At 40.8% G+C, this 27,948-nt stretch overlaps 1 protein-coding gene and 1 long non-coding RNA gene across 3 annotated transcripts in view; one reads left to right on the forward strand and one right to left on the reverse strand.

Moving 5' to 3' along the window:
• The window catches only part of LOC307182876, a 259,239-nt gene that overhangs the window by 98,910 nt on the left and 132,381 nt on the right, over positions 1-27,948 (forward strand). For both annotated transcript variants that reach the window (XR_013827281.1, XR_013827282.1), the window contains exons 2-3: positions 1-66; positions 18,297-18,390. This is a non-coding gene — a long non-coding RNA (uncharacterized lncRNA). The remainder of the gene's footprint in view (positions 67-18,296; positions 18,391-27,948) is intronic.
• Positions 25-27,820, reverse strand: LOC307182875 (aromatase-like). Its single transcript, XM_079914528.1, has 9 exons — positions 27,644-27,820; positions 25,489-25,639; positions 19,559-19,713; positions 17,176-17,352; positions 14,040-14,154; positions 10,292-10,406; positions 9,693-9,855; positions 1,661-1,902; positions 25-439 (listed from the first exon to the last, which is right to left on the reverse strand). The coding sequence occupies exons 1-9, from the start codon at positions 27,786-27,788 to the stop codon at positions 191-193; spliced, it is 1,512 nt and encodes a 503-aa protein (XP_079770654.1). The 5' UTR covers positions 27,789-27,820; the 3' UTR covers positions 25-190.

Here is a 27,948-nt window from a genome sequence, read left to right on the forward strand (position 1 = left end):
TCTGGTTTCTGGTTTGGATGCGCCCAGATGACCGGTGTCTCCTGGCTCGCTAACACCCCACAGGAGGTAAGTGTATAAAAGGCCAGAGGCCACGGTTGTTCATGGGAGGAGGACTACCTGGCAAAGGTGGGTGGTTTCCATGTGGAATACTGTTGAGAAATGCTCCAGGGCAGGGACTGACCAAACTTTTTTAGTGGTCGAGGCACTTGTCTGAATTTCTTGGGATGAAAATCATTCCTAGCAGGTCGCTGGTCTCATCTGGTTGCAAAGATAAGTCATTTTTCTTCTGCATCTTTTCAACACATTGACCATGCAATGTCTGCATGTGGAAGCGTCTCAGAAGTGTGACCAGGATGACCTTCATCATCACCATGGCAATGTATTTTCCCGCACAGGCCCGGGGCCCAAAGCCAAATGGCTGAAAGTACCTGTAAGGAACCTAGGAAAATGATCAGACAATTAGCCTGAGAAGTAAAGGCTAGAGTCATGCATATCTGTTTGATTCACCCTGAAAACACTGTGAGTCAGAATGCTCGGTTTCGGCGACTTGGCCATACTGCTCCTTCACGGAGAGGAATGACTGTAACTCAGATAAGCCTCTTTCTCCCTCCAGTTTGATTCACCCTTTGTGTTACGGACACAACTTCAAACAATTCCCTGTTTTGCTTTTCATGTAAATACTCAGCTAGCTCTGTGGGAAGACCATGGCTTTACTGCTGTTCTGCCAGTCATTGAGGCAAAGATTGTTTTTGTGCCAGGGCATATAACATGATGACAAGGACAAATTTAGGCAAAGGTGTGGATTCCCTGTCTATTAGTGCCAAGGATCTAAATATATTTAGTTATACAAATATTTAATGGGACACCTCTGCCTGTCTTGTCCCCATTTGGACTCACATAGTGCCTGGCACTTAATACACGCTCAGTAAGTTATTTTTGACCAATTGCCAACATGGCGTGGGTTGCTTATCTAGAAATGGAATGAATTAGACAACTGGTTTAACTAAGATCATATTTCCATATGCAAATGGAAAAAGGGGACACAGAGGGAACTATCAGGATAATTCAGGTTAAAAAAGTCATTGCCTAGAATTGACATAATGGAGGCAGAATCTCCAGTACACCTCAGTTACAGAAAAAGAAGAAGCTGAGGCTCTTGTAATTACAAAGTCGTATATAGAATGAGGCCTAGTGCTTGTGGGGCCATTTGAGAAACCAAAGGCCCACTGCCAAAACCAAATCTTTTCTTCTCACTTGATTTCCATCTGAAGCAGAAGTGGATTTCCTTGACTTAGATGATGCTACGGCTGAATCTACATGGTGACAAGGTGATAAGTTTAAATGGAAAAGTTAAGTTTAAATGGGTTGGTTAAAGAAAATTTGCCTCATTTTAAGCAAATTAAGGGCCTGAATTGTTCACCTTTTGACCTATTGTGTACCTCCATGAAGACATTTCTGAGAGCTGGAGAGCCAGCCTCCTTGCCTTGAGGACAGACATGGTAGCCATGTTCCAAGCTAGGGGAAATGTGTTTTCCTGGTGAGGTGTGAAGAGAATGAGTAAATAGAATGAAACATACATGGTGCAAACACAGAAACAGAGAGGACTTAAGAGTTGACATTTTCAAGAGTGGCACACACAGTTTTAAGGAAGGGCTCTTACATTCTTGGCAAAGTTTTCAAGAGTAAATTCATTGGGCTTGGGGAAAAACTCGAGTCTATGCATTCTTCCAATATTCAGGATAATGTTAGTCCCCTTTTTCACTGGGTAGCCATCGATGACATCATCCTCTAAGGCTTTGCGCATGACCAGGTCCACGACAGGCTGGTACCGCATGCTCTCATAAATAAAGTTTTCTACCACTTTTAGTTTTTGCATATCATCAATCCTTATTTCTCTTTCAGCTGTGGGATCAGATAAAAAGGACAAAGTAGGTCATGTTAGTTTCAACATGTGATGGGCATAAAACTCATAGTTTCAGATCAGTATAGTTATAGGTCAGTTCGGTCTTGGTTGAAAAAATTTATATATATAATTGTAAAATATTTTATGTTTGGTCCACAGAGTGTCTTATGAAAATTCAGATTTGAAGTCAATTATCTTAACATCTGAGAGATTTCATACAAATGTCTGGATTTGTATAGAAATTAAAAAACAGGTTACATTGGACTCACATCCCCACATGACAATAGTTAGCTGAGGGTGGGTGGCTGATGAGCCCTTTAGAGGAACTTCCTCTCTGCAGCATCATGTAGAGCAACCTAATCTGCTTCAAACATTTATTGCCACCTGTGTGGTTCTTGAGTTTTGTCCCCTACTCTGAATTCTAGAAGACGTTCATTTCTCCTCTAGTCAGGTGAGATGGTGAGATTAATGATGTTCACAGAAATTTTCTCTTCTGGTATCCAGTGCAGTCATCTGTCAGAAAATATCACTGATAGCTACCCACCACCAGTCTCTCCCATCAGGAAACTTGCACAAGCCTCTTAGATAGCCTCATCCACCACAGGGCAGACAGCAGAAGCAAGAAGACCTACAATCCTGCAGCCTGTGGAACAAAAACCACATTCACAGAAAGATAGACAAGATGAAAAGGCAGAGGGCTATGTACCAGATGAAGGAGCAAGGTAAAACCCCAGAAAAGCAACTAAATGAAGTGGAGATAGGCAACCTTCCAGAAAAAGAATTCAGAATAATGATAGTGAAGATGATCCAGGACCTTGGAAAAAGAATGGAGGCAAAGATCAAGAAGATGCAAGAAGAGTTTAACAAAGATCTAGAAGAATTAAAGAACAAACAAACAGAGATGAACAATACAATAACTGAGATGAAAAGTACACTAGAAGGAATCAATAGCAGAATAACTGAGGCAGAAGAACGGATAAGTGACCTGGAAGACAAAATGGTGGAATTCACTGCTGCGGAACAGAATAAAGAAAATGAATGAAAAGAAATGAAGACAGCCTAAGAGACCTCTGGGACAACATTAAACACAACAACATTCGCATTATAGGGGTCTCAGAAGGAGAAGAGAGAGAGAAAGGACCCGAGAAAATATTTGAAGAGGTTATAGTCGAAAACTTCCCTAACATGGGAAAGGAAATAGCAGCCCACGTCCAGGAAGTGCATAGAGTCCCATACAGGATAAACCCAAGGAGAAACACGCCAAGACACATAGTAATCAAACTGGCAAAAATTAAAGACAAAGAAAAATTATTGAAAGCAGCAAGGGAAAATTGACAAATAACATACAAGGGAACCCCCATAAGGTTAACAGCTGATTTCTCAGCAGAAACTTTACAAGCCAGAAGGGAGTGGCATGATATACTTAAAGTGATGAGAGGGAAGAACCTACAATCAAGATTACTCGACCCACAAAGGATCTCATTCAGATTCGATGGAGAAATCAAAAGCTTCACAGGCAAACAAAAGCTAAGAGAATTCAGCATCACCAAACCAGCTCTAGAACAAATGCTAAAGGAACTTCTCTAAGTGGGAAATACAAGAGAAGAAAAACGTACAAAAACAAACCCAAAACAATTAAGAAAATAGTCATAGGAACATACATATCAATAATTACCTTAAACGTGAATGGATTAAATGCTCCACCCGAAACAAACAGGGTTGCTGAATGGATAGAAAAGCAAGCCGCATATATGTGCTGTCTAAAAAGTCCCATTTCAGACCTAGGGACACAGTCAGACTGAAAGTGAGGGGATGGAAAAAGATATTCCATGCAAATGGAAATGAAATAAAGCTGCAGGAGCAATACTCATATCAGATAAAATACACTTTAAAGTAAAGAATGTTACAAGAGACAAGGAAGGACACTACATAATGATCTAGGAAACAATCCAAGAAGAAGGTATAACAATTATAAATATGTATGCACCCAACATAGGAGCACCTCAATACATAAGGCAACTGCTAACAGCTATAAAATAGGAAATCGACATTAACACAATAAGAGTGGGGGACTTTAACACCTCACTTACACCAATGGACAGATCATCCAGACAAAAAATTAATAAGGAAACACAAGTGTTAATTGACGTAATAGACCAGATAGATTTAATTGATATTTATAGGACATTCCATCCAAAAACAGCAGATTACACTTTCTCCTCAAGTGCACACAGAACATTCTCCAGGATAGGTCACATCTTGGGTCACAAATCAAGCCTCAGCAAATTTAAGAAAATTGAAATCATATCGAGCATCTTTTCTGACCACAACGCTATGTGATTAGAAATCAATTACAGGGAAAAAAAGGTAAAAAACAGAAACACATGGAGGCTAAACAGTACGTTACTAAATAACCAAGAGATCACTGAAGAAATCAAACAGGAAATCAAAAAATACCTAGAGACAAATGAAAATGAAAACAGGATGATCCAAAACCTATGGGATGCAGCAAAGCAGTTTTAGAGGAAAGTTTATAGCAATATAAACCTACGTCAAGAAACAAGAAAAATCTCAAGTAAACAATCTAACCTTACAGCTAAAGGAACTAGAGAAAGAAGAACAAACAAAACCCAAAGTTATCAGAAGGAAAGAAATCATAAAGATCAAAGCAGAAATAAATGAAATAGAAACAAAGAAAACAATAGCAAAGATGAATAAAACTAAAAGCTGGTTCCTTGAGAGGATAAACAAAATTGATAAACCATTAGCCAGACTCACCAAGAGAAGGAGGGAGAGAACTCAAACCAATAAAATTAGAAATGAAAAAGGAGAAGTTAAAACAGACACCGCAGAAATACAAAGCATCCTAAGAGACTACTACAAGCAACTCTATGCCAATAAAATGGACAACCTGGAAGAAATGGACAAATGCTTAGAAAGGTATAGCCTTCCAAGATTGGACCAGGAAGAAATAGAAAATATGAACAGACCAATCACAAGTAATGAAATTGAAACTGTGATTAAAAATCTTCCAACAAACAAAAGTCCAGGACCAGATGGCTTCACAGATGAACTCTATCAAACATTTAGAGAAGAGCTAACACTCATCCTTCTCAAACTCTTCCAAAAAATTGCAGAGGAAGGAACACTCCCAAACCCATTCTATGAGGGCATCATCACCCTGATACCAAAACCAGACAAAGATACTACAAAAAAATTATAGACCAATATCACTGATGAATATACATGCAAAAATCCTCAAGAAAATACTAGCAAACAGAATCCAGCAGCACATTAAAAGGATCATACACCATGATCAAGTGGGATTTATCCCAGGGATGCAAAGATTCTTCAATATACTCAAATCAATCAATGTGATACAGCATATTAACAAATTGAAGAATAAAAGCCATATGATCTTCTCAATAGATGCAGTAAAAGCTTTGGACAAAATTCAACAGCATTTATGATAAAAACTCTCCAGAAAGTGGGCATAGAGGGCACCTACCTCAACATAATAAAGACAATATATGACAAACCCACAGCAAACATCATTCTCAATGGTGAAAAACTGAAAGCATTTCTTCTAAGATAAGAAACAAGACAAGGATGTCCACTCTCACCACTAGTATTCAACATAGTTTTGGAAGTCCTAGCCATTTCAATCAGAGAAGAAAAAGAAGTGAAAGGAATACAAATTGGAAAAGAAGAAGTAAAACTGTCACTGTTTGCAGATGATATGATACTATATATAGAGAATCCTAAAGATGCCAGCAGAGAACTACTAGAGGTAATCAATGAATTTGGTAAAGTTGGAGGATACAAAATTAGTGTGCAGAAATCTCTTGCATTCCTATACACTAATGTTGAAAAATCTGAAAGAAAAATTAAGGAAACACTCCCAGTTACCATTGCAACAAAAGGAATAAAATACCTAGGAATAAACGTATCTAGGGAGACAAAAGACCTGTATGCAGATAACTATAAGACACGGATGAAAGAAATTAAAGATGATACCGACAGATGGAGAGATATACCATGTTCTTGGATTTGAAGAATCAATGTTGTGAAAATGACTGTACTACCGAAAGCAATCTACAGATTCAATGCAATCCCTCTCAAATTACCAATGGCATTTTTTACAGAACTAGAACAAAAAAAATCTTAAAATTTGTATCGAGACACAGAAGACCCTGAATAGCCAAAGCAGTCTTGAAGGAAAAAAATGGAGCTGGAGGAATCAGACTCCCTGACTTCAGACTATACTACACAGCTATAGTAATCAAGACAATATGGTACTGGCACAGAAACTGAAACATAGATCAGTGGAAGAAGATAGAAAGCCCAGAGATAAACCCACACACCTATGGTCAAGTAATCTATGACAAAGGAGGCTAGGATATACAATGGAGAAAAGACAGTCTCTTCAATAAGTGGTGCTGGGACAACTGGACAGCTACATGTAAATGAATGAAATTAGAACAATCCTTAACACCATACAAAAAAATAAACTCAAAATATATTAAAGACCTAAATGTAAGACCGGACATTATAAAACTCCTAGAGGAAAACATAGGAAGAACACTCTTTGACATAAATCACAGCAAGATCTTTTTGATTCACTTCCTTGGGTAATGGAAATAAAAACAGAAATAAACAAATGGGACCTAATGAAACTTAAAAGCTTTTGCACAGCAAAGGAAGCCGTAAACAAGACAAAAAGGCAACCCTCAGAATGGGAGAAAATATTTGCAAATGAATCAACGGACAAAGGATTAATCTCCAAAATATATAAACAGTTGATGCAGCTCAATATTAAAAAAAAAACAAAGAACCGAATCCAAAAATGGGTAGAAGACCTAAACAGACATTTCTCCAAAGAAGACATACAGATAGCTAAGAAGCACATGAAAAGCTGCTCAACATCACTAATTATTAGAGAAATGCAAATCAAAACTACAATGAGGTATCACCTCACACCAGTTAGAATGGGCATCAGCAGAGAATCTGCAAACATCAAATGCTGGAGAGAGTTTGGAGAAAATGGAACCCTCTTGCACTCTTGGTGGGAATGTAAATTGATACAGCCACTATGGAGAACAGTATGGAGGTTCCTTAAAAAACTATAAGCAGAATTCCCATATGACCCAGCAATCCCACTACTGGGCATATACCCAGAGAAAACCGTAATTCAAATAGGCACATGCACCCCAATGTTCATTGCAGCACTGTTTACAATAGCCAGGTCATGGAAGCAACCTAAATGCCCATCGACAGATGAATGGATAAAGAAGATGTGGTACATATATACAATGGAATATATCTCAGCCATGAAAAGGAACGAAATTGGGTCATTTGTAGAGATGTGGATGGATCTAGAGACTGTCATACAGAGTGAAGTAAGTCAAAAAGAGAAAAACCAATGTCGTATATTAACACATATATTTGGAACCTAGAAAAATGCTACAGATGAACTGGTTTGTAGGGCAGAAATTGAGACGCAGATGTAGAGAAGAAACGTATGGACACCAAGCGGGGAAAGCAGTGGGGGGTGCGGGTCGTGGTGTGATGTATTGGGAGATTGGGATTGACATGTGTACACTGATGTGTATGAAATGGATGACTAATAAAAACCTTCTGTATAAAAAAGTAAAGAAAATTTTTTAAAAAAGAGAAAAATATCACTGTTAGTCTCTCCTCCTCATCTCATCAAGGACAACCTGGGTGGTAAAGTGGCAAGAACGCCCTCTCTCCACCACAACAAATGGGGTGCCTCATCAGCTCCAGGTGAGCTGGGGATTGATGGACACCTCCATGTCTCAGCTTGGCTCGACACTGGTCAGAGAGGCTTGGATTACTCTCAGAATTGGCAAAACTTCAAAGCATCCTGAAATGGGCTACTGTTTTTGCAGAATGAAAGTCAACCCAGGGTCCTGAGGCAGCTCTGTCTCCTGTACAGTTAGGTTATTCAGGAGTGGTCTCACTTGGTTAGAGAACTTTAACAACACAGCCCCTCACATACTGCTTTTCGAACACAGCAAGAGTCTAATGGGTGTATTTATCTGTGGTGGGGAGTTAGAGGGCAGATGATGGAGAAGGTAACAAAAGGCATACTTTTAGAAGTAATTACCAGTCCTGTGGGTCTAGGGGGAACAAGTATACATGTACTAGTGGTTGTCCCAGTTTTATCTTTCAAGAGGACTGTCGTGTCAGGGGGATATCAAGGGGCACAAGAACTTTTCATGTCTCAAGGAAATTGTATTAAAGGTTTATGATCTCAAGAGCAGTTTCCCCTGTGTTGCCTGTACCCCCATCATTCTGTGACTCTCTCTCACTCCACTGAGCTTGTTTCTTGAATTCTCTTTTTCTCACGAGACTGAGAGCCCAGGACTGCAGGGATGGCACTGGCTTGTTCACCGCGGTGCCCTTGCACCTGGCACAGAACCCATAACCTGAAAAGGGTGCTTGAGAAAACATTCCAGAATTTGAAACCTGGATGTCATTCTGGCTCCTTGCTATCTACCTTCCCAGGCAGTGGCCCTCCTATGGCAACGCGTCTGCAGAACCCTTTCACATATTTAATCCGTGTATGAAATTTCCCCTTGTCATCTGTTTCAAGCAGCACTCAAATGGTTTTAAAGATAAATAAGATAAAAAGTTTAAAAAATACATGGTGCCTTTTAAGAACAAAATAGGTTGTTTCACAGAGACCTGTAAAGTCAAGAAAGAACAATCTATATCATTACTGATACCTCTTCACATATGTCTGAAATGTGTTCCTAAAGAGATTACTTATGTGAAGCACACTCCAAATAAGGCATTCTGTTTTCTCCAGAAAGCAATTCTGACTTCTTCTGAACGTGGCAGTGTCTCCAGGGAAGGGTGGGGATATCCAAAGCAGTGGCAGAGTGATGCTGAAGCAATGGCAGAGCAGGGAGGGGACAGAGTGGGGAAGAGCTGAGCAGGGACCTGGAGGCTCTCCTGCAGAGGAGGAGAGGGTGGGGGAGGGAAACTGATCGCTCCCCTGCCTCTGCTATCATCACCCTTTCCTCCTCCCTCTGCCACCACCTGGAAGAACGGGCTGCTTGAAACCCAGAAACACTGCAGAAAATGATAGCCATTTCCCTGGGTGGACCGTCAAAAGCCTTTTGTCACTGATAAGGTAGCAAATCCTTGTGGATGATCCCATGTTTTTTTACACACAGACAAATAGAACCGCATATATGTGTTTATGTGCCCATCAAAAAAGACCTTGAAGAATACACATGAAAATATAAACAGTGGGGCTTCCCTGGTGGCGCAGTGGTTGAGGGTCCGCCTGCCGATGCGGGGGATATGGGTTCGTGCCCCGGTCCGGGAGGATCCCACATGCCGCGGAGCGGCTGGGCCCGTGAGCCATGGCCGCTGAGCCTGTGCGTCCAGAGCCTGTACTCTGCAATGGGAGAGGCCACAACAGTGAGAGGCCCGCGTACAGAAAAAAAAAAAAAAAAATTAACAGTGATTCCCCCTGGGGAATGGGAAGGAGAGTGGAAGGGATCAGGAAATAATACTTTCTGCTTTATACATCTCTCTCTTATTTGGATTTTTTTCCAGCCAGCGTGTATTTTTTTTTATATTAGAAAAACACAGAAACCTGTTTGGCATAATGAAAATATGACACATTGACTTGCTCTGTTGTTCTCTGGGTGGATTCTAATAAAGATTTTGACATAAGATTCTTAGGACCTAGAAGCTGATATTCAGAAGGAATTGTTTTCTAATCTCTATTATTTGCTTGATAAATTCTTACCAACAACAGTCTGGATTTCCTTCATTATTGCCTCTTCAACCTGGGGGTGCTTTGCAATGAGAAACAGCATGAAAAACACAGAGACGGACATGGTGTCTGGTGCTGCAATCAGCATTTCCAATACGCACTGGTTCACATTCTCTCTTGTCAGGTCACCACGTTTCTGAACAATTGAAAGCGGGGAGAAACATTGGCAACGTGAATGAACGGTTCAGAACAGGAGGGGAGGTGGCGCTCAAGGATTAATAACCTCAACAAAATGAAATCATAGAAATTATGTGTCTCTGTGTCTGATGATGGACATTTTCATTAATAATCTTCATCTCAAAGCTGAAGAACTTAACGAAATATCTATGTGTTCAGTGTCTTTGGATTCCCCAGTTTTCCTATTTTTATTGTGCAGAAACACAGACGTTTCAGTCTTAAAGTTCAATCTTACCTGACTGTCTAATAGGGGGCTATTGGATTGGGCATTATAGAAATACTGGAGCATATAGTCAAAGCAGAAACATGCAACAGTTAACAGGAGAGAATTTTTAGACACTGATACAGTCATACACGTATGTTGTGTGGGAATTAGGGTCAGTTCAGGTCTGTACCTCAGCCAAAATCAACTCAGTGGTGAAATCCATTGAGTCTTCCAGTTTCTCTGCTATGAAAATCCTGCGTCTTTTTTTTTCTACCAGAATTTCCATTTCTTCTTTCAGCTCCTCGCTGGAAAAAACAGTGTAAATATTATCTACTTGTACACAGATATGACATCTAGATAAATGGATTTGTTTGCCATGTTTAAAAGTAAAATGATCTGCTTTAGTGGAAGCCATTAGTGCTCATGAATAACTGAATTTATACTTAATTCTTCACAAATATTCTTAAATTACATATTATATCATGTTAAGGAACCAGAGTTAGCCCATGTATCTCGGCAGTGGTAGCAAAATCAAGGCTGTAACTGTAGTTAAGGGATGAAAACTGGTACCAAATGGCTAAATCCAATTATGTTTTCTGCTATTTGATTGGGCCAGCACAGTGCTTAAGTTAAACATCAAAAACCAAAGCCAGTGAATGCCTTTAGTGGGAGCATGCACTCTCCAGTCTCCCACGGGCACCTCCATTTCCTGTGTCTTACATCCACCCAGCCCACTTTTATCTGCATAGTCTCGAAGACAATTGAGTTTGAGGTTCCTCTTCTACACAGGCAGAAAGTATTTTTCCTGATATTTATCTCATACCTTGCAGTTTCTGCCTCATAGTAACACTAAGTAAATATTTGTTGAACGAATGACTGTCTGCATCAATATACATATGCCTTTTGACAGTGTGCAGGAGGGAAGAACACCTTCGACAAAGGGTCAGGTTCTGGTCCAGGTTGTTGTCGTTCCACGTAACCTAGTTTAAGTCTCTGAGTCTTATGTCTCTTTTAAAGTGAAGGGATCAGGCTAGATGAACAGTAAGGCCACCTTGAGATCTCAATTCTGTTATCTTTGACTTTGTCTTTAAGTGTATGCATTCACATATAATTGTATTGTTCCCCAATCTCAGGGAACAGTATTCTGTATTATGTTAAATGTACAGTAAATCTTTCTTTCAAATTCTTGTTGAAACAGTTGCCTACACGCTTAAATACTCTGTTGACCTGTTTACTTCAGTTCAACAGGAAAAGTAACAGAGGATTCTTTAAGATACCTCCTATCTTCAAAAGTTTTTTGGGGGGGCATCTCAAGGAAGATGTTTAAACATTCTGAGAGATATTCTTCAGGGTAGTATTTTCATTGTGTCATTCTAAATAAGGATGCCTACTATTGTTTATCTCTGTAAGTATGCTTTATAGGCGCGCGCACAAACACACACACACACTCACCATTCCAGACATACAGCAGGGATATATTCACGTTTATTCATTTACCTACCCATCCATTTGTTCAGCAAATATTTGTTGAGTATCTCCTACATTTATTCAATAGTGGGCTAGAATGCTCATAGCATTCCTACCTAAGCAGTGGCTCCCAAATGGCCTGGGATGTGTTGAAATGCCCCTAGACTTTGAATTCCTAGAGAATTTCTTGATGGAGCTGCATCCACTTCTAAGCATCTCCTTCCTCCCTGGGCCAGAATCAGGGGCCTGTGAATATCCACTGGGATTCCTCCTATTCAGGTTAAAATTTGCTTCTGCTTAAATGTATGTATTTGAATTTGTATGTCATTAAAAACTAGGAGAATTGAGTTAAATGTCAGTTTACAGGAAATAAGTCTCTGACTTACAAATTATATTGCAAGAATTCCTCTGTTTGTACGAAAATAATGGTGGCTACGTTCCTAGTCCAGGCCACAAACACTTATTTAATGTATTCTGAGACTGAAAAACCTACATTTGACAAAACAAAAAGTAGAAAACAGTACTGTGCTAATATTGGGAATTCAAAGAGGGAAAAATATAAAATTGAATAAATAGGGATGGAAGTAGATGTCCCAGAAACCTTTACATAAATATATTTTTTAAAATATTGGTATGAAAGACAAATTCTATATGATCTCTCTTATATGTGGGATCTTAAAAAAACAATAACAAAAGGAGAAATCCCAACCTCAGTTTTACAGGAAGAGATTGGTGATTGCCATGAGTGCTGGGGGTAGGTTGGGTGTGAAATGTGTGAAGGGGGTCAAAGGTACAAACTTCCTTCCAGTTATATGATCAATAAATCACGGCGATGTAATGTACAGCATGATGTCTACAGTTAATATACAGTATTGCATATTTAAAAGTTGCTAAGAGAGTAGATCTTAAAAGTTCTCATCACAAGGAAAGAGTTTTGTAACTATGTATGGTAAAAGATGTTAACTAGATTAATTGTGATGAACATTTCTCAATATATTCAAATATTGAATCAGGCTGTACACCTGAAACTAACATAATGTTATATGTCAATTATGCCTCAAAAAAAGTATCAGCATTATTGCAATGGAATGCAGGGGAAGGAGATTAAAAGATTTCTTTAGGTTTTTACTGCTCTAGATCAGAGGAGATAGTACATAGTGAACTAACCATTGGCAAATTTATATAGAGAGGGAATGTTGTTGAGATAATTTTAAAGAAACCAAAGAGAAACTGTTATACAGTCTCATGCAGTAAGTTTCTATGGGCCTGCTGACCATACTGAAGCTAAACTAATGACCAAGTTTAACTGCGGACCAATAAGACTCTTGAGACGACCACAAATTCTGACAGCAGTGAAGAGATGAACCATTTATCTTACCGATTCAAGTCACAATAAACTCCGGTAGAAACAAAGAGAAATGTTTAAAGGACCAGGTGTCCAAATCATCCACCTAATACTCATCATCCGCTTGAAATACATAAAGCAACATCAAGCTGACTACCTGGAGACTAATACTACTGAATTTCAAAACACGCAAACAGGATGAAGTTAGCTCTTCAAACAACTTTGGGAAATTGTAGAGATGGAGAATTTAAGATAGTCAGGGACATCTGGGAAAGATATGAACAGAGGGATGGGGAAAACTACCATGTTTATTGCCTACTATGTGTCATGCTTTGTGCTGATTGCCCTACATAGAGGATCTCATTAACCTGTATTGCCACCACGGAGGGTATGTTATATTTTACTTTGAAGAACTTCCCAAGGACATTTGGTTACTAAGTGGTAGAGATAGGATACAAACCAGGTCTGTCTACCTTTAGATCCCCTGTGCTTTCCACTGGTGGTTAGAGGTGGCATGTATACTGGCTGGCTACTTACACTCTGAAAACCATTGATTATCCAGTAGGTCATTGGGCATTTGTCTAGTCTTCTGCTAGACTAGTCTGACACCAAAGCAAAGCCATTTAATGACAGTTTTAGGATCCCCCAAGATATAAGATGCATAACTAAACAAACAACATGTCTTAAAAAAGTTCATCATGAAAAAAATTCTCTTGCAACTACTGTCAATTCTGACAAATTGAATTAAGTTAAATTCATTCAGAAGCAACACAACAATAAAATGATTTATGTTTCCATTTTTCCAGACATGCAAAGAGAATTTTGACTAATGATAAGGATAGGTTCAGCCAACCCTTCTCTTCAACTCAAAATACACAGCAGTGTCCTAGTTCCAGAGATGGAGCTCTCAGCCTCCTAGGGGAAAACTGCCCTGGGCCAAAGTCTTCCTTTCCTCTGTGGTCTGGCCACATGCTGCCAAATTGCTGTAAGAAGTGTTTCACCGGCAACTTAACAGCTCCCTTGCGGTCTGGAGAGGAGAAAGCTTGCCGAAGAGGCCAGCAATAACTAAGACACAACACAGATCAATCCAATCTCAGCAATAAATATTCCAAAATATGTTACTTACACAGACTTTTCATACTTTCTGCGTAGCCAAGAAATCTTAAAGAAGATGTCTGGTTTGAGAAGGAGAGCTTGCCATGCATCAAAATAACCCTGGATTTTAACCACGATGGCCCTTTCTGGAAAAACAGAAAAAGATCAGAACAGATGAGGAAAAATGTGAGCCCAAGAATGGTACACTGTTCAGAGAAGATCCCCTGTAGACTTTCCTACCATCTGGGACTCTAAGCAGGTCAAGGTTCCACCTTCACTGGGTGTTTCAGCCAGGGGAATGCCACTAAACAAATCAACACTAATTTATTCTGCTTGGCATCTAAACTGGCCACGTTAACCAGAGATTTGCCAGTTTTCAAGTTTGTGCTAGAGACACAGCCTAGAATCTCACACGCTTCTCCATGGCTGAGCCTCCAACTCCCTTCTGTTTACCTGACCGTTTGAAATGAGAAGTAATTAATGCTGTTATGGCCTCAATTCTGGTGCCTGGAAAGGCAAAAAGCCTCCCCACTCTGTTTATATTTCAGTCCAGAGTGTAGAATTCATCTTGGAATCTTCAATGCCTTGTCCTGAGTCTTGTGCACAGTCAGATCTTAACGGATGTTCTTGAATTAAATTGAATACTAGAGAAAAGAAAACCCCTGCTTTTTTCAAATTACACACAAGAGAAGGGAAGAGACATGAAGATGCAGAAACTGCAGTTCATAGAAATGAAGAAGCTTGCCCAACGTCATACAGCCAGAGTGGCAGGAAGTCCCTAGGCTGGAGCTCGATTCTGTCTGACCTCAGGGCCATGTCCTTTCCTCTTTGGTGCACTGAGTCCCTCAGGCCAAATGAGAGTTTAACAAGGACCCGGTGAGCAGAGGGAAATACACATAAGTCTGTATGGGTTATGAAGGTTCTTAGACCGCAGTCTGCATCCATAAGTTAACAGAGAGCTGTACAATTCCCTTTACTTGATCCCTCCTAAGAGTCAAGGCTAGTGGGGAACCAAAGAGCAGGGACTTCTAAAATAGGTACCTGTCATATCTTAGGAGAGATGTACATGGAACAGGCAAACAGGACTTTCAGAGTCCCTGTGTGAAAGGGGATAAGGCAAGAGGCTGTGACTTTCAGAGTGAATGGGGCTCCCATCCTAATGTCAATCAGATGGGGTTCCTATGACTCTGGTAAGGAATCATTAAAGAGCCGGGGAGATGAGGCGAGGAGAGTGGAGCGGAGAAAGGGAGGGCTTATCGCTTGCCTGCTTGTCCAAATGTGGTCAATCAGGGAGCAGGTGTGATAGCTCAGCTGGTTTGGACAAGTGTGAAACTCGTGCCTTGTTCTTGTGCCTGTGATGTTCTTCCTTCAGATCTGCACATGGCTCATCGTCACACTTCATCTGGGCTATTTTCAGACATCCTCTCCACAGAGGCCTTCCTGACCACCCTTTCTCTCCACAAGAGCTTCAGCCTCCCACTGACCTCCCCCTTCACTTTCTAGCCCTTTGCTCTACTTTTTTTTTTTTTTTTTTGAGGTACGCGGGCCTCTCACTGCTGTGGCCTCTGCCATTGCGGAGCACAGGCTCCGGACGCGCAGGCTCAGTGGCCATGGCTCACGGGCCCAGCCACTCCGTGGCATGTGGGATCCTCCCAGACCGGGGCACAAACCCGTGTCCCCTGCATCAGCAGGCGGACTCTCAACTACTGCGCCACCCGGGAAGCCCTGTTTATTTAAGGCACTTATTATAGCCTAATATATTATAGCCTAATATATATAGCCTAAGGCACTTATTATAGCCTAATATATTATAGCCTAATATATATAGTTAGTTGTTTACTGTCCATATACCCACTAGGATGTAAACTCTTTGAAGGCAAGGACTTCGTCTTGTCCAACTGGTCTATCCCCAGAACCTAAGTCTGGCATAAAATGGGCAATCAATAAATATTAGTTGAATGAATGTATGAATCAATGAGCATTGCTAGAAATCAAGTCAGGAGAAATTACATTAAGCTGACAGCAGCAGAATGGAATGAATCCACATGATTAATGTTTGTTCTTTTGTTGGCGGTAGAGTTGCATGTATGTGTTTAATATTTGATTCTGTAATATAGTGAGGAAAGCAGTTTCTTGAGTGAGACATCTTGCACAAGGATTGTTATAAATGCTAAGTGACAAAGTTTATGTGAAGCAAGTTTTTATACTGCTTGGCACATAGTAGATACTAAATTTATGTTAGTTATCATCATCATTTCCAGCAGCCTCAGTACCCTTATCATCATATAGAATCAAAATTTTCATACTTAGTGGCTTTGAGGGAGAGGTGTGTATGTACATTTATGTGTGTGTGTAGATATATGGAATGTGTCTATGTGTTTGTGTGTGTATATATATAACTATACATACATATATACACATATATATGTCTATATCATGCCCAAAAGAATGGTTGGTAATGGTTAAATACATAGGTTTGGTGGTAGGATATATTTATGACCAAATCAAATGATCATATCTGTTAAGTTTCAGCTGTGGGTAGAATCCTATTTTCTAGAGCAATGAAGAGAGATACAAAAGAAATAGAAGATGGCCCCTTCTGTGGATATTTATGACCTTATAAGTGAACAAGGCAGACATACCAGGAAAAATATTTGGGAATACTTAGAAGGGTTTTAAGAAGAGCAGTATGCAAAAGAACATATCTTTGCTTGAGTCCGTTATCCTTCTTCTCATGCCCTGTTTAATACAGGGCTGAATGTCAAGTCATAAGAATGAAAATTTCAGGGCTTCCCTGGTGGCGCAATGGTTGGGAGTCCACCTGCCGGTGCAGGGGATGCGGGTTTGAGCCCTGGTCCGGGAGGATCCCACATGCCGCGGAGCGGCTGGGCCGGTGCACTGCAGCTGCTGAGCCTGCGCTCTGGACTCCACGGGCCACAACTGCTGAAGGCCGCCTGCCACGGCTGCTGAGGCTTCCGTGCCTGGGGTCCGTGCTCTGCAGCAGGAGAGGCCACAGCAATGGGAAGCCTGTACACCACAATGAAGAGTGGCCCCTGCTTGCCACGGCTAGAGGAAGCCTGCGCACAGCAACGAAGACCCAACACAGCCAAAAAAAAAAAAAAAAAAGTAAATAAATATATTTTTTTAAAAAGTGAAAATTTCAGTACCGTTCAAGGGGATCCCCAGGAAGAGCTTGTTAGAGGTGTCCAGCATGATGCACCGCACGAGGGTCAACACATCCACATAGCCCGACTCGTTGCGGACCTCCTCCAGCCTGTCCAGATGCTTGGTGATGGAATCAGCACAGACGGTCACCGTGCGCACCAGGCCGGAGCCAGACAAAGCTGAAGGGTACACGTCAGAGTGAGCCGCCTCCAACTCCAGGGCACACAAACTATCAGGCAATTTTGGCTTTTTATGTTTGGAGCTTAACTGACGACAAATTTGTATTCAGTAAATGGGTGGAAATTTTCATATTCTTTTCATTTTTCTATATTCTACTAATTGTCTACTAGAAAGTATCACTTTTATGATTAAAAATGAATGAATGAATGAATGACAAATCTTTTTAAAACAAATGATTCACAATTAAACTTTTATTCTACCTATGACAAATCATTTGTGAGATTGCAAATGAAACATTTAGTATTTGTGATCATAAATTACAAATCAGTAATTTTCTATATTATGTACATTTCTCTCTAAAGAAGGTTTGGATTTCACTTGGGTGATATTTTATGTTTCAATGAGTGGCAGAATATTGCTACAGAAGTATTCAAATTGGATCTTACTTTTTAGATCTAAGGTGCTTCCTGTTTAATTGTAGTTCATATGTGTAAAGTCCTAGTCTTATAAACTACCAAATGTATCCTTAATTTTGGTTTCTCTTCAAACTACATCCAGATTAATTGTACTCAATCAATGTCATAACAACAAAACAAAACTTTGTTGGTTGAACAGTCTTCTTCACAGGACTGGGAACACTGGGGACAGTGATAACCTATTAGCATTGTACTTCAAGTCCATAGTACAGGGTGGCCCTTGATATATATTTGTCAAAAGGAGGAATGAATGAATGAATAGATGAATGAATGAATGAAACCAGGTAGAGTGAACTGGCTCTGATCTCTCTCTTTCTTGGCTCCTGACCATCTGAGCATCTAGTGGTCCTAATGGTAGGTGGTCTAACATGAGTTTAACTCTTAAAGTCCTCCTTTCTCTGTTTGTTCAAGGTTGCTCTAAGCTTTCTTTAGGAGTAATCTCTCTTTTTTACGTCTTTTTTATTCAGACTTGCTGTTAAAGTCAGAGCCCTCAAACAAAGCAAATCAGCTGTGCTGCAGAAGCCCCTGAAGGCACACTTTGCAAATAAGAAAGGAAACCTGGTGAGTGGTCCTAGAGTCTAAGCATTTCCACCCATGTGTAAAAAGGAAGTTTGGGTTGGCAGCATATGTTCTGACTTTAGGAGGGACCTGGAGGTATGAAAGGCCAGGATGCTGTTTCCTGGGTGACTGTCACAATCACAAGTGAGATAAATGATTCCTCAATGAATCAGTCCTTTGCATGGAAGGGTTGGCTTTGTTTATCACTCCCAGACTGATGTATGATTTGCCTCTACGTTCAAGAGCTTGAAGCCACATTTCAAATGTATAAACCACATTTCAAATGTATAAAAGGAATGGGGAGCCTTTAGAACCTGGAAAAGGCAAGGAAACACTTTCTCCCTAGAGGCTCCAGAAAGGAACACAGCCTTGCCAGTGCCTTGATTTTAGCCCCGTGAGACCCATGTCAGACTTTTGACCCATAAAACTGTAAGGTAATGAATGTATAGTTTGAAGCCAAAGGCTTCCATTCCAGCAGCATATATAGTAAAGGGGGAAACCACTAGATAAGGAGGTTTGTAATCCAGTCTCTGCTCCTCCATACCTGGCTATGTTGCCTGGAGGAAAAATCACAAGCTCTCTAGAAATGTACTCCTTAAGTATAAAACTCAGAGTCTGGATGGAATGACATATACAACTCTTCTCAGTTCTAAAATTCTGTAATTTATTTGCAAATTGCTATTTTAAGATATCTGGGATGTCAGCCAATGATTCAGCAAACATGTTGGTTATGCTAAATCAACTATATGGCTGACATACTAAGTTCTTAACTGAAGTGATCTTAAGTATATAGGGTGCCAATTCTCCTTCACATTCATGAAATTGTTTGTGGGTCAACAAGAAGGACAGAGTTTGTGTTGGGTGAATATGTAGGCTCTGGAATTGTATCCTGTGCTACCATTTGCTGTTGGTGGAAACTTGGGCAAGCTATTTAAACTCTTTATGCCTCAGTTTTCTCAGCTGTAAAATGGAGGTGATAAGGGTATTTAACACATGGGGTTGCTGTGGGATTAAAGTTATCAAGGGCTTAAACAGTGCCTACTACATAGTACATGTATAATGAATGTTAGCTCTTACTGTTTCAAAACTGTGAAGCAGCAGAAGTTAAAAATGATTTCAAGAAGGCATATTCATAGACAAAAGAGCAGAATGTAGCCAGACATCTGAATACCTTTCATAAAGTAAGTTCTAACAGCTTTCCAGAGGACTGGATTATTGTTAAATATGACGCCTTTCTCATGCATGCCGATGCACTGCAACCCAAGTTTGCTGCCGAATCGGGATGTGTAGTGACTGTGCTTCATTACGTGGAACACGCTTGAGGACCTGTAGAGAAAGCAAACCTTGGAGTTACTTGTTGAGGGTCAGGAGAACTCAGTGTGATGAGTTTGCCTACCAGGTGGCTCTCATACCAAATGCCTGTTGATCTAAATGCAATGCATAATTTCTAGTATTCAGATTAAATAAGCACTTGTGTTAGCACAAGAACTTCCTTCTCCCGTTGAAACATTTCTACTGCTAGCTCTCTGTTTGAGCATCACTAAAGATCAACACACACACGCGCACACACACACACACACATACACACACACACAGAGTTATTCGTTATTTCCCCTTATCTAACTCCAAGTCACTAAAATACTCCCCATTACTGTTGTCAGAGCTACAAGGCTGTAAGAAACTGAACCCTCCACACCACCATATTCCTGAGAGCCTCCAGCCTCCAAGCAGTCCCTCTCCAGACAGTGCTCCCCATGCAGAAGTGAGCCTCATAATCGGAAGTTGCTGGAATACCTGAAGTCTTATCTCTTTAGTTTGGAAGCAGCAGTTCTGCCTTGTACCACCCGTCCCCCAGAGGCCCTAATCAGGCCTGGCCCCTCCAGGGGAGTATCATTATAGGACTGAAGGACATCTCCTGGGCACCTCTGGCCCTGGGCTTGGCTGGCTGGGCTGGCCTGGAAGGCTCTCTGTGGTGGTGACAGCAGCTGTCTTGGGGCTCTGCGTCCATCATGATTCATCAAGGTCTCCAGGGTCACAGAGTTCTCCCAGGACATAGGACACGCTGAGCCATTAGATAGCCCTTGCTGTGGCAACCCTGGGACCTTGCGAGGAACCCAGGCTTCCTTGAACTTCCTGGTTCCTCTTCCACTGCTCTGCCGTCTATTCCCACCCCCAGGCCTGGCTCTTAAGGCCTGAGCTGGGTCTTCAGAGCAACTAGGAAGGAGCAGGCAGCCCCTCCCCACCCATGTCCTCCTTCAGGTCTTGCTTCCTGCCCCAAATCCTACTCTAATTGGGGCACGATAAGGCAATGAGCATTATAACATGTTGTAAAATCCTAGCTGAAGACGTCATGGGGCCTCCGTGTGTGAGGAGAATATTGTCTTCTTAGAATTCTTCTGCAGAAGAATTCTTAGAATTCTTAGAATTCTTCTGCAGAGAGACTCACTTTGTTGAGAAGATGTTTCAATAAGATTGATTATAAATTAGGCTATGGCATTGGAAGTATAAATCGATCATTTAAATAATTTAACATTTGAGAGCATAAAGGATAAATGGATAGTTAGTCTCTTCAGGATAAAAGATGGGGTGGCTTTATGTCTTCTATTGTATTTTCAATACGCAAATCCAGATACTTCAGTTTGTATTCCAGGGAATTAATTTGACTGATACATAGATAAAATTTTGTCCTGTATATGACATCATGCTATAGAAGGGACTGAAATTCTTATTAACTAATAGACTTCAGAATTCTAGCTATTCGTACCGTCCCCTAAATCACTCTGTAATCAAAGCAGCAAGTAATTTGTATACTCTTTACTCACAAACTCAGATCTACAAATTTTAAGTGATTAGTTGACAAACAGAATAGTATTTTTCTGCTCTGACCTGTAGAGCTTTTGAGTATATCATAAAATACATTGGTCTGTCCATATGTTTTGAGGAATTACTGGTCAATTAAAAACTTCAACCCAAATAAAGAGCGAACGATTAAGTCAGTTGTCCTTTAGGGGGCGCCAACATCTCAGTTATCCTGAGACAGAGGCTCTGACTTGGCAAAAAACAAAGTAGGGAAGACAGAAGTGATACACACAGCAAGCAAAGTGTCACCAAGGATGAGCAGTTTAAAATAAGGTCACTTATCAAAAGTAGGCTGGCTTTATCTAACTGGAGTAAATCAGGAAAGTGAAGAAGAGAAGGTTGGTGATGAACTAGGGTTGCCAGCCCAGAGCTCCCCTGATATTCAGGAGAACATTAGAGATCTTCCCACAATGCGGGCCGGCCTGTAACACCAGGTGAGGGAGATGTTACATTGACTGACTGACTGACTGACTGACTGACTGGCTGGGAGAGTGAGGACTTCTTACCACTGAGGAGAGACAGTGTGAGTCCCCAACCTCAGAAGGAACAGTGGGTAGTGTAAGATGCCTGATCCCTGGGGTAATTATTCTTCTTGAAACATGACTGAAGTCAAAAGACATCCCCAAAGATGGCAAACCTAACGTCTCTTCAAAATGAAAAGTAGCCAGGAAGTAAGTCCTTAGGTGGTAAAGAAAAAGCCACCCTCCCATTCTGAGTTTAAAGAACTCACACACCTGTGGTCAGGTTCAAGATTGATAAGTACTAGAAATAGGGGGGAGACAATCAGTGGAATATTTGATACCAAACATTTAAAAACACATGCCTTGTGTAGACCTGTTCTGTGCCTGTGACTTATACTCCATCAATCCTACCACATTTTCCCTGTCCTTTGCCCTCTAATATCCTTACCCAGGTTTGATACTGAGGTCACTGCAAGAGAAAAAGAATCTTTGTAACAGAGAGTTCTGACTGTAACCACCCTAAGCTGACCAAATTTAGTATCTCTAATATGGGAACACCTTCCCTGGTCTCTTGATGTGATGCAATGTGAAGTGCCTAGGACTAACAGGAACGTATTATTACGCAACAATTAACCTGAATCGAGTAGAGCCTATAGACCTAGTGTTCAGTTTATAAGCAATACCGGGAATAGAAGAATATGTTCAATGACACCATAATGAGATACTGAGAGAGATTTGGAATGTGGGACGTCCTGTAAGACAACTGATGTGGTCTCTTCAGAAGGTCAAGGTCATGGGGAAAAAGGGCGGAGGACTGCTCTTCTAACTTTCCTGTTCATTTGAACTTTTCATACTAGAAAGTTGGAAAAATATTTTCTTGTCGATCATTAGAGTCTCTCCCTTCCATGCATCCTCAAGTCCCTTGACCCTCTGCTTACTTTGTCCTAGTTGCCTGGTAAAACCTCAACCCTGGCTAAATCCAGCTCTCAGTTTAGCTTACTCTGTGTTTGCACCTGGCAGTTGAATGGGGCCAGGGAAAAAAACATACATGCACATGGACACACACACACACACACACACACACACACACAAACACTGGCAGGTCTCAGTTAAATTCAAGTGAGCCCTTAGTGCAGCTGGCAATTCTACTACATTTCCCAAGTGCAGTCACTCTCTCACTTTCCTGGATGACCGTTATATCCTGTCTCCTCTGTCCCCCAGTGTTGTACTTCTCACCTTTATTTCAACTACAGACTTCATTTCCTATTTTATTGAGAAAACAGAAGCAACTGGAACCTCTGCAAGTCCAACCACCAGGATCAGTGCCCATATATTCAGCCTTCCCTCCTGTTACTGTGGATGAACTTGCGTGTCCCTTTTCAAGGCCACATCCACTTGTTACCTGGACCCCCTTGTCATCTCACCTGGCACACTCCTTTTGTGTGCTGCATCAACACTTTCGTCTGTAACTCATCATTCCCATCAAAACACACATGGTTAATATCTTGTATCTTAACAAATAAAAGCTCCTTGGACCAAACATCCCTTTCATTTCTCTGCCTCCTTTATGGCAAAAGAGTGTCTGTACCTGCTGCCTCCAATTCTTCTCTCCCCATTCTCTACAGTGGTCAGACTTTTGCTCCCAGCACTGCATAGAAACTGCCCTTATCAAGGTCACCCATGACCTCCCTGGTGCTAAATGCAATGCTCACATCTCTGTCCAGTCATGTGGCACTATCTGGAGAGTTGACAATTCCATCCTCCCTGACAGGCATTCTCTCCTGGCTTTCAGACCTCCACACTCTCCTGGTTTTCCCTTCTCTGTGTGGTTGTCCTTCTCAGCTTCCTTTGCTAGTTTCTGACTACAGTCGAAGGTCTGAATGGTTAGAACTTCCTTCTTAATATCCTATTCAGCAGTACTAGGCAAGTGAAGTCAAAATATCTGAAATGGAATCCTGATTTCTCCCCATCCCGAAGTTGCTCCACCCACCTCATCTTCCATATAGCCCATATCTACCTGATAATGGTGTGGACAACCATCCTGGGTTTCCCAGCTTAAAAATCCCACAACGTGGGAAATCCTCTGGTTCCAAATAAACCAAGACAGTTGTTCACCCTACTGATAATACTATGTTTTAGCCTTTTATTGTTGGTATATTAATACTGCAACAATATATTCCTCTACAAGGGTAGGGATTTGGGAGTGATTTGTTCATGATACCTGTTGTACATAATAAGTTCTCAATATTTATTTAATGAATGAATGGAGAGCCAATAATTTCTATGATAGTTTAGGGCCATCCAGTGCTTAGTATAAATTCTAATAAATAAATGTACATTTACAGAAAAAAAGAATGAATTTCCTATAAATTCGGGAATGACTAAAACAGGTATACAAATTCTATAACCTTAACTGTTATGTTAATTGCTAACATATGGCCAAATATCATCCTATTTATCATGTTAAATGCCAGTTCCTCTTTATGGATGCTATTCACATTCTATTTTTGATATTCATGGCAAACACTAACATATACACATGACATATAGTGTCATGCATAACTTCTGTAGAACCTCAATAATTTAGCGCATCTCTGCCTGGGGAATCATGCATACTTTATCTACAGGTGATCAGGTGGATCTCTCCCCATAACCCCCAGTTGCTCAGGCAGAATCGTGGCAGCACTGGTGCCTGACTCCCACCCCATCGTGCTCCAAAGTTCTGCAGCCCCCCACTTCAGAACTAAGCTGCTTGGAAAAGTTGGCCCATAATCTCTACACAGGTGTAATAACTACAGACGTCAAAATTTTCAGAAGAGAAAATACCTGGCATATTATTCAAAGAAAAAGAAAGAGCTTTCTGACATCCAGTGGGGTCTTTTTAAGAGGTATGGGTAGTTCTGGAAGGACCTGAAGAGCAGGCAAGGGAAGATGGGGACAAACATGTCCTATTCCTGCGGGGAGCTCATCCCTTAAGAAAATTGAGCGGCTGGGAGGCAATTAAGGAGAACACAGAGACTCCAGCCAGAGAAAAGCCTGTGAGGACAGGAAGGGGAAAGAACTGGGAAAGCTGGGGGAAGGGCAGAGTGAGTTTTGTCATGTTCTCAGCATGAATCAGCACCTGACCCTGTCAGGGTCACTAAGGTCACTTTCCTAATTAAGACAGCAGTTGCCAGATGCTATCTGCACTGTAAGGAGGATCCTATTTCAGCAACTGGTCAGGGTTCCTGGGAATTTATCTGGTGATCTAAGTACCTAGTGTCTAAGAGCAATTTCTGTCCTGGTCCTCTGGTCCTTTCTCATGTGCTTCATTCTTCCCTCCATGTCTAGTCTTGCACTCCCAGCACCTGAACTACACTTAAGGGTAGGAAAATTAGACAGAACTCCTCCAACCTGCTTAGGTGTTTCCCCAGGGAAAGGCCCTCTACTCTGGAAGCTTCTTACCTTTTTTCCTCCTCAAGCTCTGTAGCACGTTGCAATCATTTGGGGGCCTCTAAACACTACGGATGCCCAGGTCCCTCCTTCCCAGGAGACTGTAAAAGTTGGGTTTGTGGCCTGGGCATTGGGGTTTTGAACAGCTCCTTGGGTTACTTTAATATGCAGCCAGGGTGAGAAGCACTGTCCTAGATCCTGAGCTGCAGGCATCATCCTTCATTTAAAAAGTAGTAAAAACACATCTTTAGCAACAGACATCAAGAAATCGAAATAAGTTTGTTTAGTTTTTAATATGAAAATTCCAGCCTTGATTTTTAAATATGTCCCCGATTATTAACAGACTTACTTGCTAATAATGAGGGTTTCCTCTCCATATATCCAGACTCTCACGAATTCACCATACGTCTTGTTGTAGTAATTGCAGGCACTGCCATTCCCCATCCAGAGGAACCTGCAGTAGGAAATGAGGGGTCCAATTCCCAGAAAGTAGCCAGGACCTAGGAAAGTCATCAGATCAGTCAGTATTTCTGCAACACCAAAAAGAGCGATTGCTTTAAATTAACTGCTATTCTTGTTCTTTTGATCTGGATGTCCTTTTATATCTTCTGATGTATATAGGTGAATCACACACACAAAATGATTAAAACAACAACACAAGTTAACATGATGCTCTTCACAGCTCCATGAGTAAAAAGTAGTCCAGAGTCTACACCACTCCAGTTCCATTTGGTCTCAAGCATTTCGGTCTGAACGGACTGAAATAGGTGTCTACTCTATTCTTGCTGTGTTAAATGGTGTCAATGAGTTTCAAATACAAGTCAATCAGTCCCTCTTGTAACAGGCATGAAAACCAGGACAAGTGACAAGCTGACAGGTCTGTCTGGCTGCGTAGTTTTGTCTGAAAACTTTGGGTTTGAAAGCACCAGTCAATGGAATGGGTGGGTTTGAATTAGTCTGTGGTTTGGGTGTCATCTTTTTAACTGTGAGAAACACGGTCTGCAAAGACAATGTCCCAACAAAAAGCATGCATTTCTTTTTTATTTCCTTCAAAAAGGATTTGGTTTAAGAAGAGAATCTTAAGCTAAATCTCATTAGACAAAATAAAGCTAAGCACTGAGGAATGAGGCAGTGTGTCTGATCTGTGTCTAGACCAGAGTCTGAGTCTAGTGATGTGGTTTTAGTGAAGAGCCGTGGCTCTTACACCCTTGCTGACGTAGGCAATGACAGAATTGTGAGGAGTGTGAATCTGGTGAGCAGCCAGGGGAGTTGCTGTTGCTTGTATCAGAGAACAAACTTGGTAGCTTGATTTTAGTGGTGGTGGTGAAAAGTTCGTCAAAAGCTTGTTGGAATGGTTTTACGAGCTTTATTGTAAAGTTATACCATTTCTGTATCTTACTCCTTTAATTCCATTCTGTCAGTGAAATAGTCGTTCAGCCAAAACTCACACAACTATCTGAGACAGTACAGTGCTGATAATTTAGATAATCTAAGTTTTTGGGTGAATCATTTAAATTGGATGTTTAAACCCAAATCTGGCAAACAAGGTTTATTCCTTAACTTTGAAGTAGCTGGGTTAATGTGGAAAAGATTATCAGGGTATTCTTTTTGCCCTTAGTGGAAAGTCTTTGTTAATGTCTATATAAGCAAAACAAGTTTGGGAGTCTTGGGGTCAAGGGGTCTTAATCTTAGGATTGTTCTAATAACATTATATGTAGATGATTGACTTACAGAATTTTTTATGGGACTGGGAACACATGCCTGCCGTGAGGAATTTTCCAAGAAACTACAAAGCCGTCTGATATTTCTGGGAGTTCTGAGTTAATCTGATAGTGTAGAGTGGTGTTGTTTCTACTGGGATTATCTGGATAATTATATTATACTCTACCCTTGATTGGTCCACAGAGCTTGTGGAAGATTTTTTTTGGATTTTCAAGGGAACTATAGTGATCCCCATTTTTCATCCACTGTCCAGGTCCCATCTACCCCTTGTGGTGGCACCAACATCACCACCATGCCCAAAGATAAAAAAAAAATAAAGAATGGGATAAAGAGAAGGAATAGGTTCAAGAAAGGGAGAGGGCAGAGGACATGGATGAGGTAAAGTGGGAGGGAGACAGAAAGGAGTACAGAAAGCATTCCAGAGACATTTTCACCTTTAGACCAAAACTGGAATGAATTTAAATTAAAAAAATCCAAAACCTGGAATATTACCTTGTTCCACCACATCTTAAATTTACTTTAAAGGATACTTTTGCCAAGTCTATTGTACCGAAACAAAATCAGACTGGAAGGGATTATCTAAGATTTTTTTAATGCTTTCATTTAATATATGCAGATAATTGGTAGAAAAATGTTCACCTGAATTCATTTGCTAATATGCCTTGGGCTTCAGCCATCTCCTCAGGTTTACTCTTCGCTGTTTTGCAAATTTCCTTTACTTTCATGGACGAAAAGCCCAAGGAAACACTCTCCTTAGATACAGAACTAAATGACTGTGTTACCTGGTATTGAGGATGTGTTTTTATAATTCCAAACCAAGAGAAGAAAGCCAGTGAGCAGCAGGATTGCAATGCTGGCAACAGGCACAACTTCGGTCACCATGCTGATGATGTTATAATGCATTGAGTTCAGCACTTCCAAAACCATCTTGTGTTGCTTGATCTCAAGGGAAGCAATTTAAAGTCCTGTGGAAATCAGAGTGGCAGAAAAATTAGAGAATCCCCAAAGGTACATCTAGGACTCCTGTTGCTTCAGAGGATGCTGTACTGTAGAGATGGGTGCTTTGTTTTATAATATGATTGGACAT

This window comes from Stenella coeruleoalba (assembly GCF_951394435.1).
Source record: "Stenella coeruleoalba genome assembly, chromosome: 2".
NCBI lineage: Eukaryota > Metazoa > Chordata > Mammalia > Artiodactyla > Delphinidae > Stenella > Stenella coeruleoalba.

Bases quoted from the DNA above. Each gene is read 5' to 3' on its own strand.
- LOC307182875 (XM_079914528.1), bottom strand. From the start codon at position 27,788: ATGGTTTTGGAAGTGCTGAACTCAATGCATTATAACATCATCAGCATG. The intron at 10,407-14,039 runs GTAAGTAACATA...TGTTTTTTCCAG, and splicing joins AGAAAGTATGAAAAGTCTGT to CGAGGAGCTGAAAGAAGAAA. The intron at 440-1,660 runs GTAAGAGCCCTT...TCATTTTCCTAG, and splicing joins TTGAAAACTTTGCCAAGAAT to GTTCCTTACAGGTACTTTCA.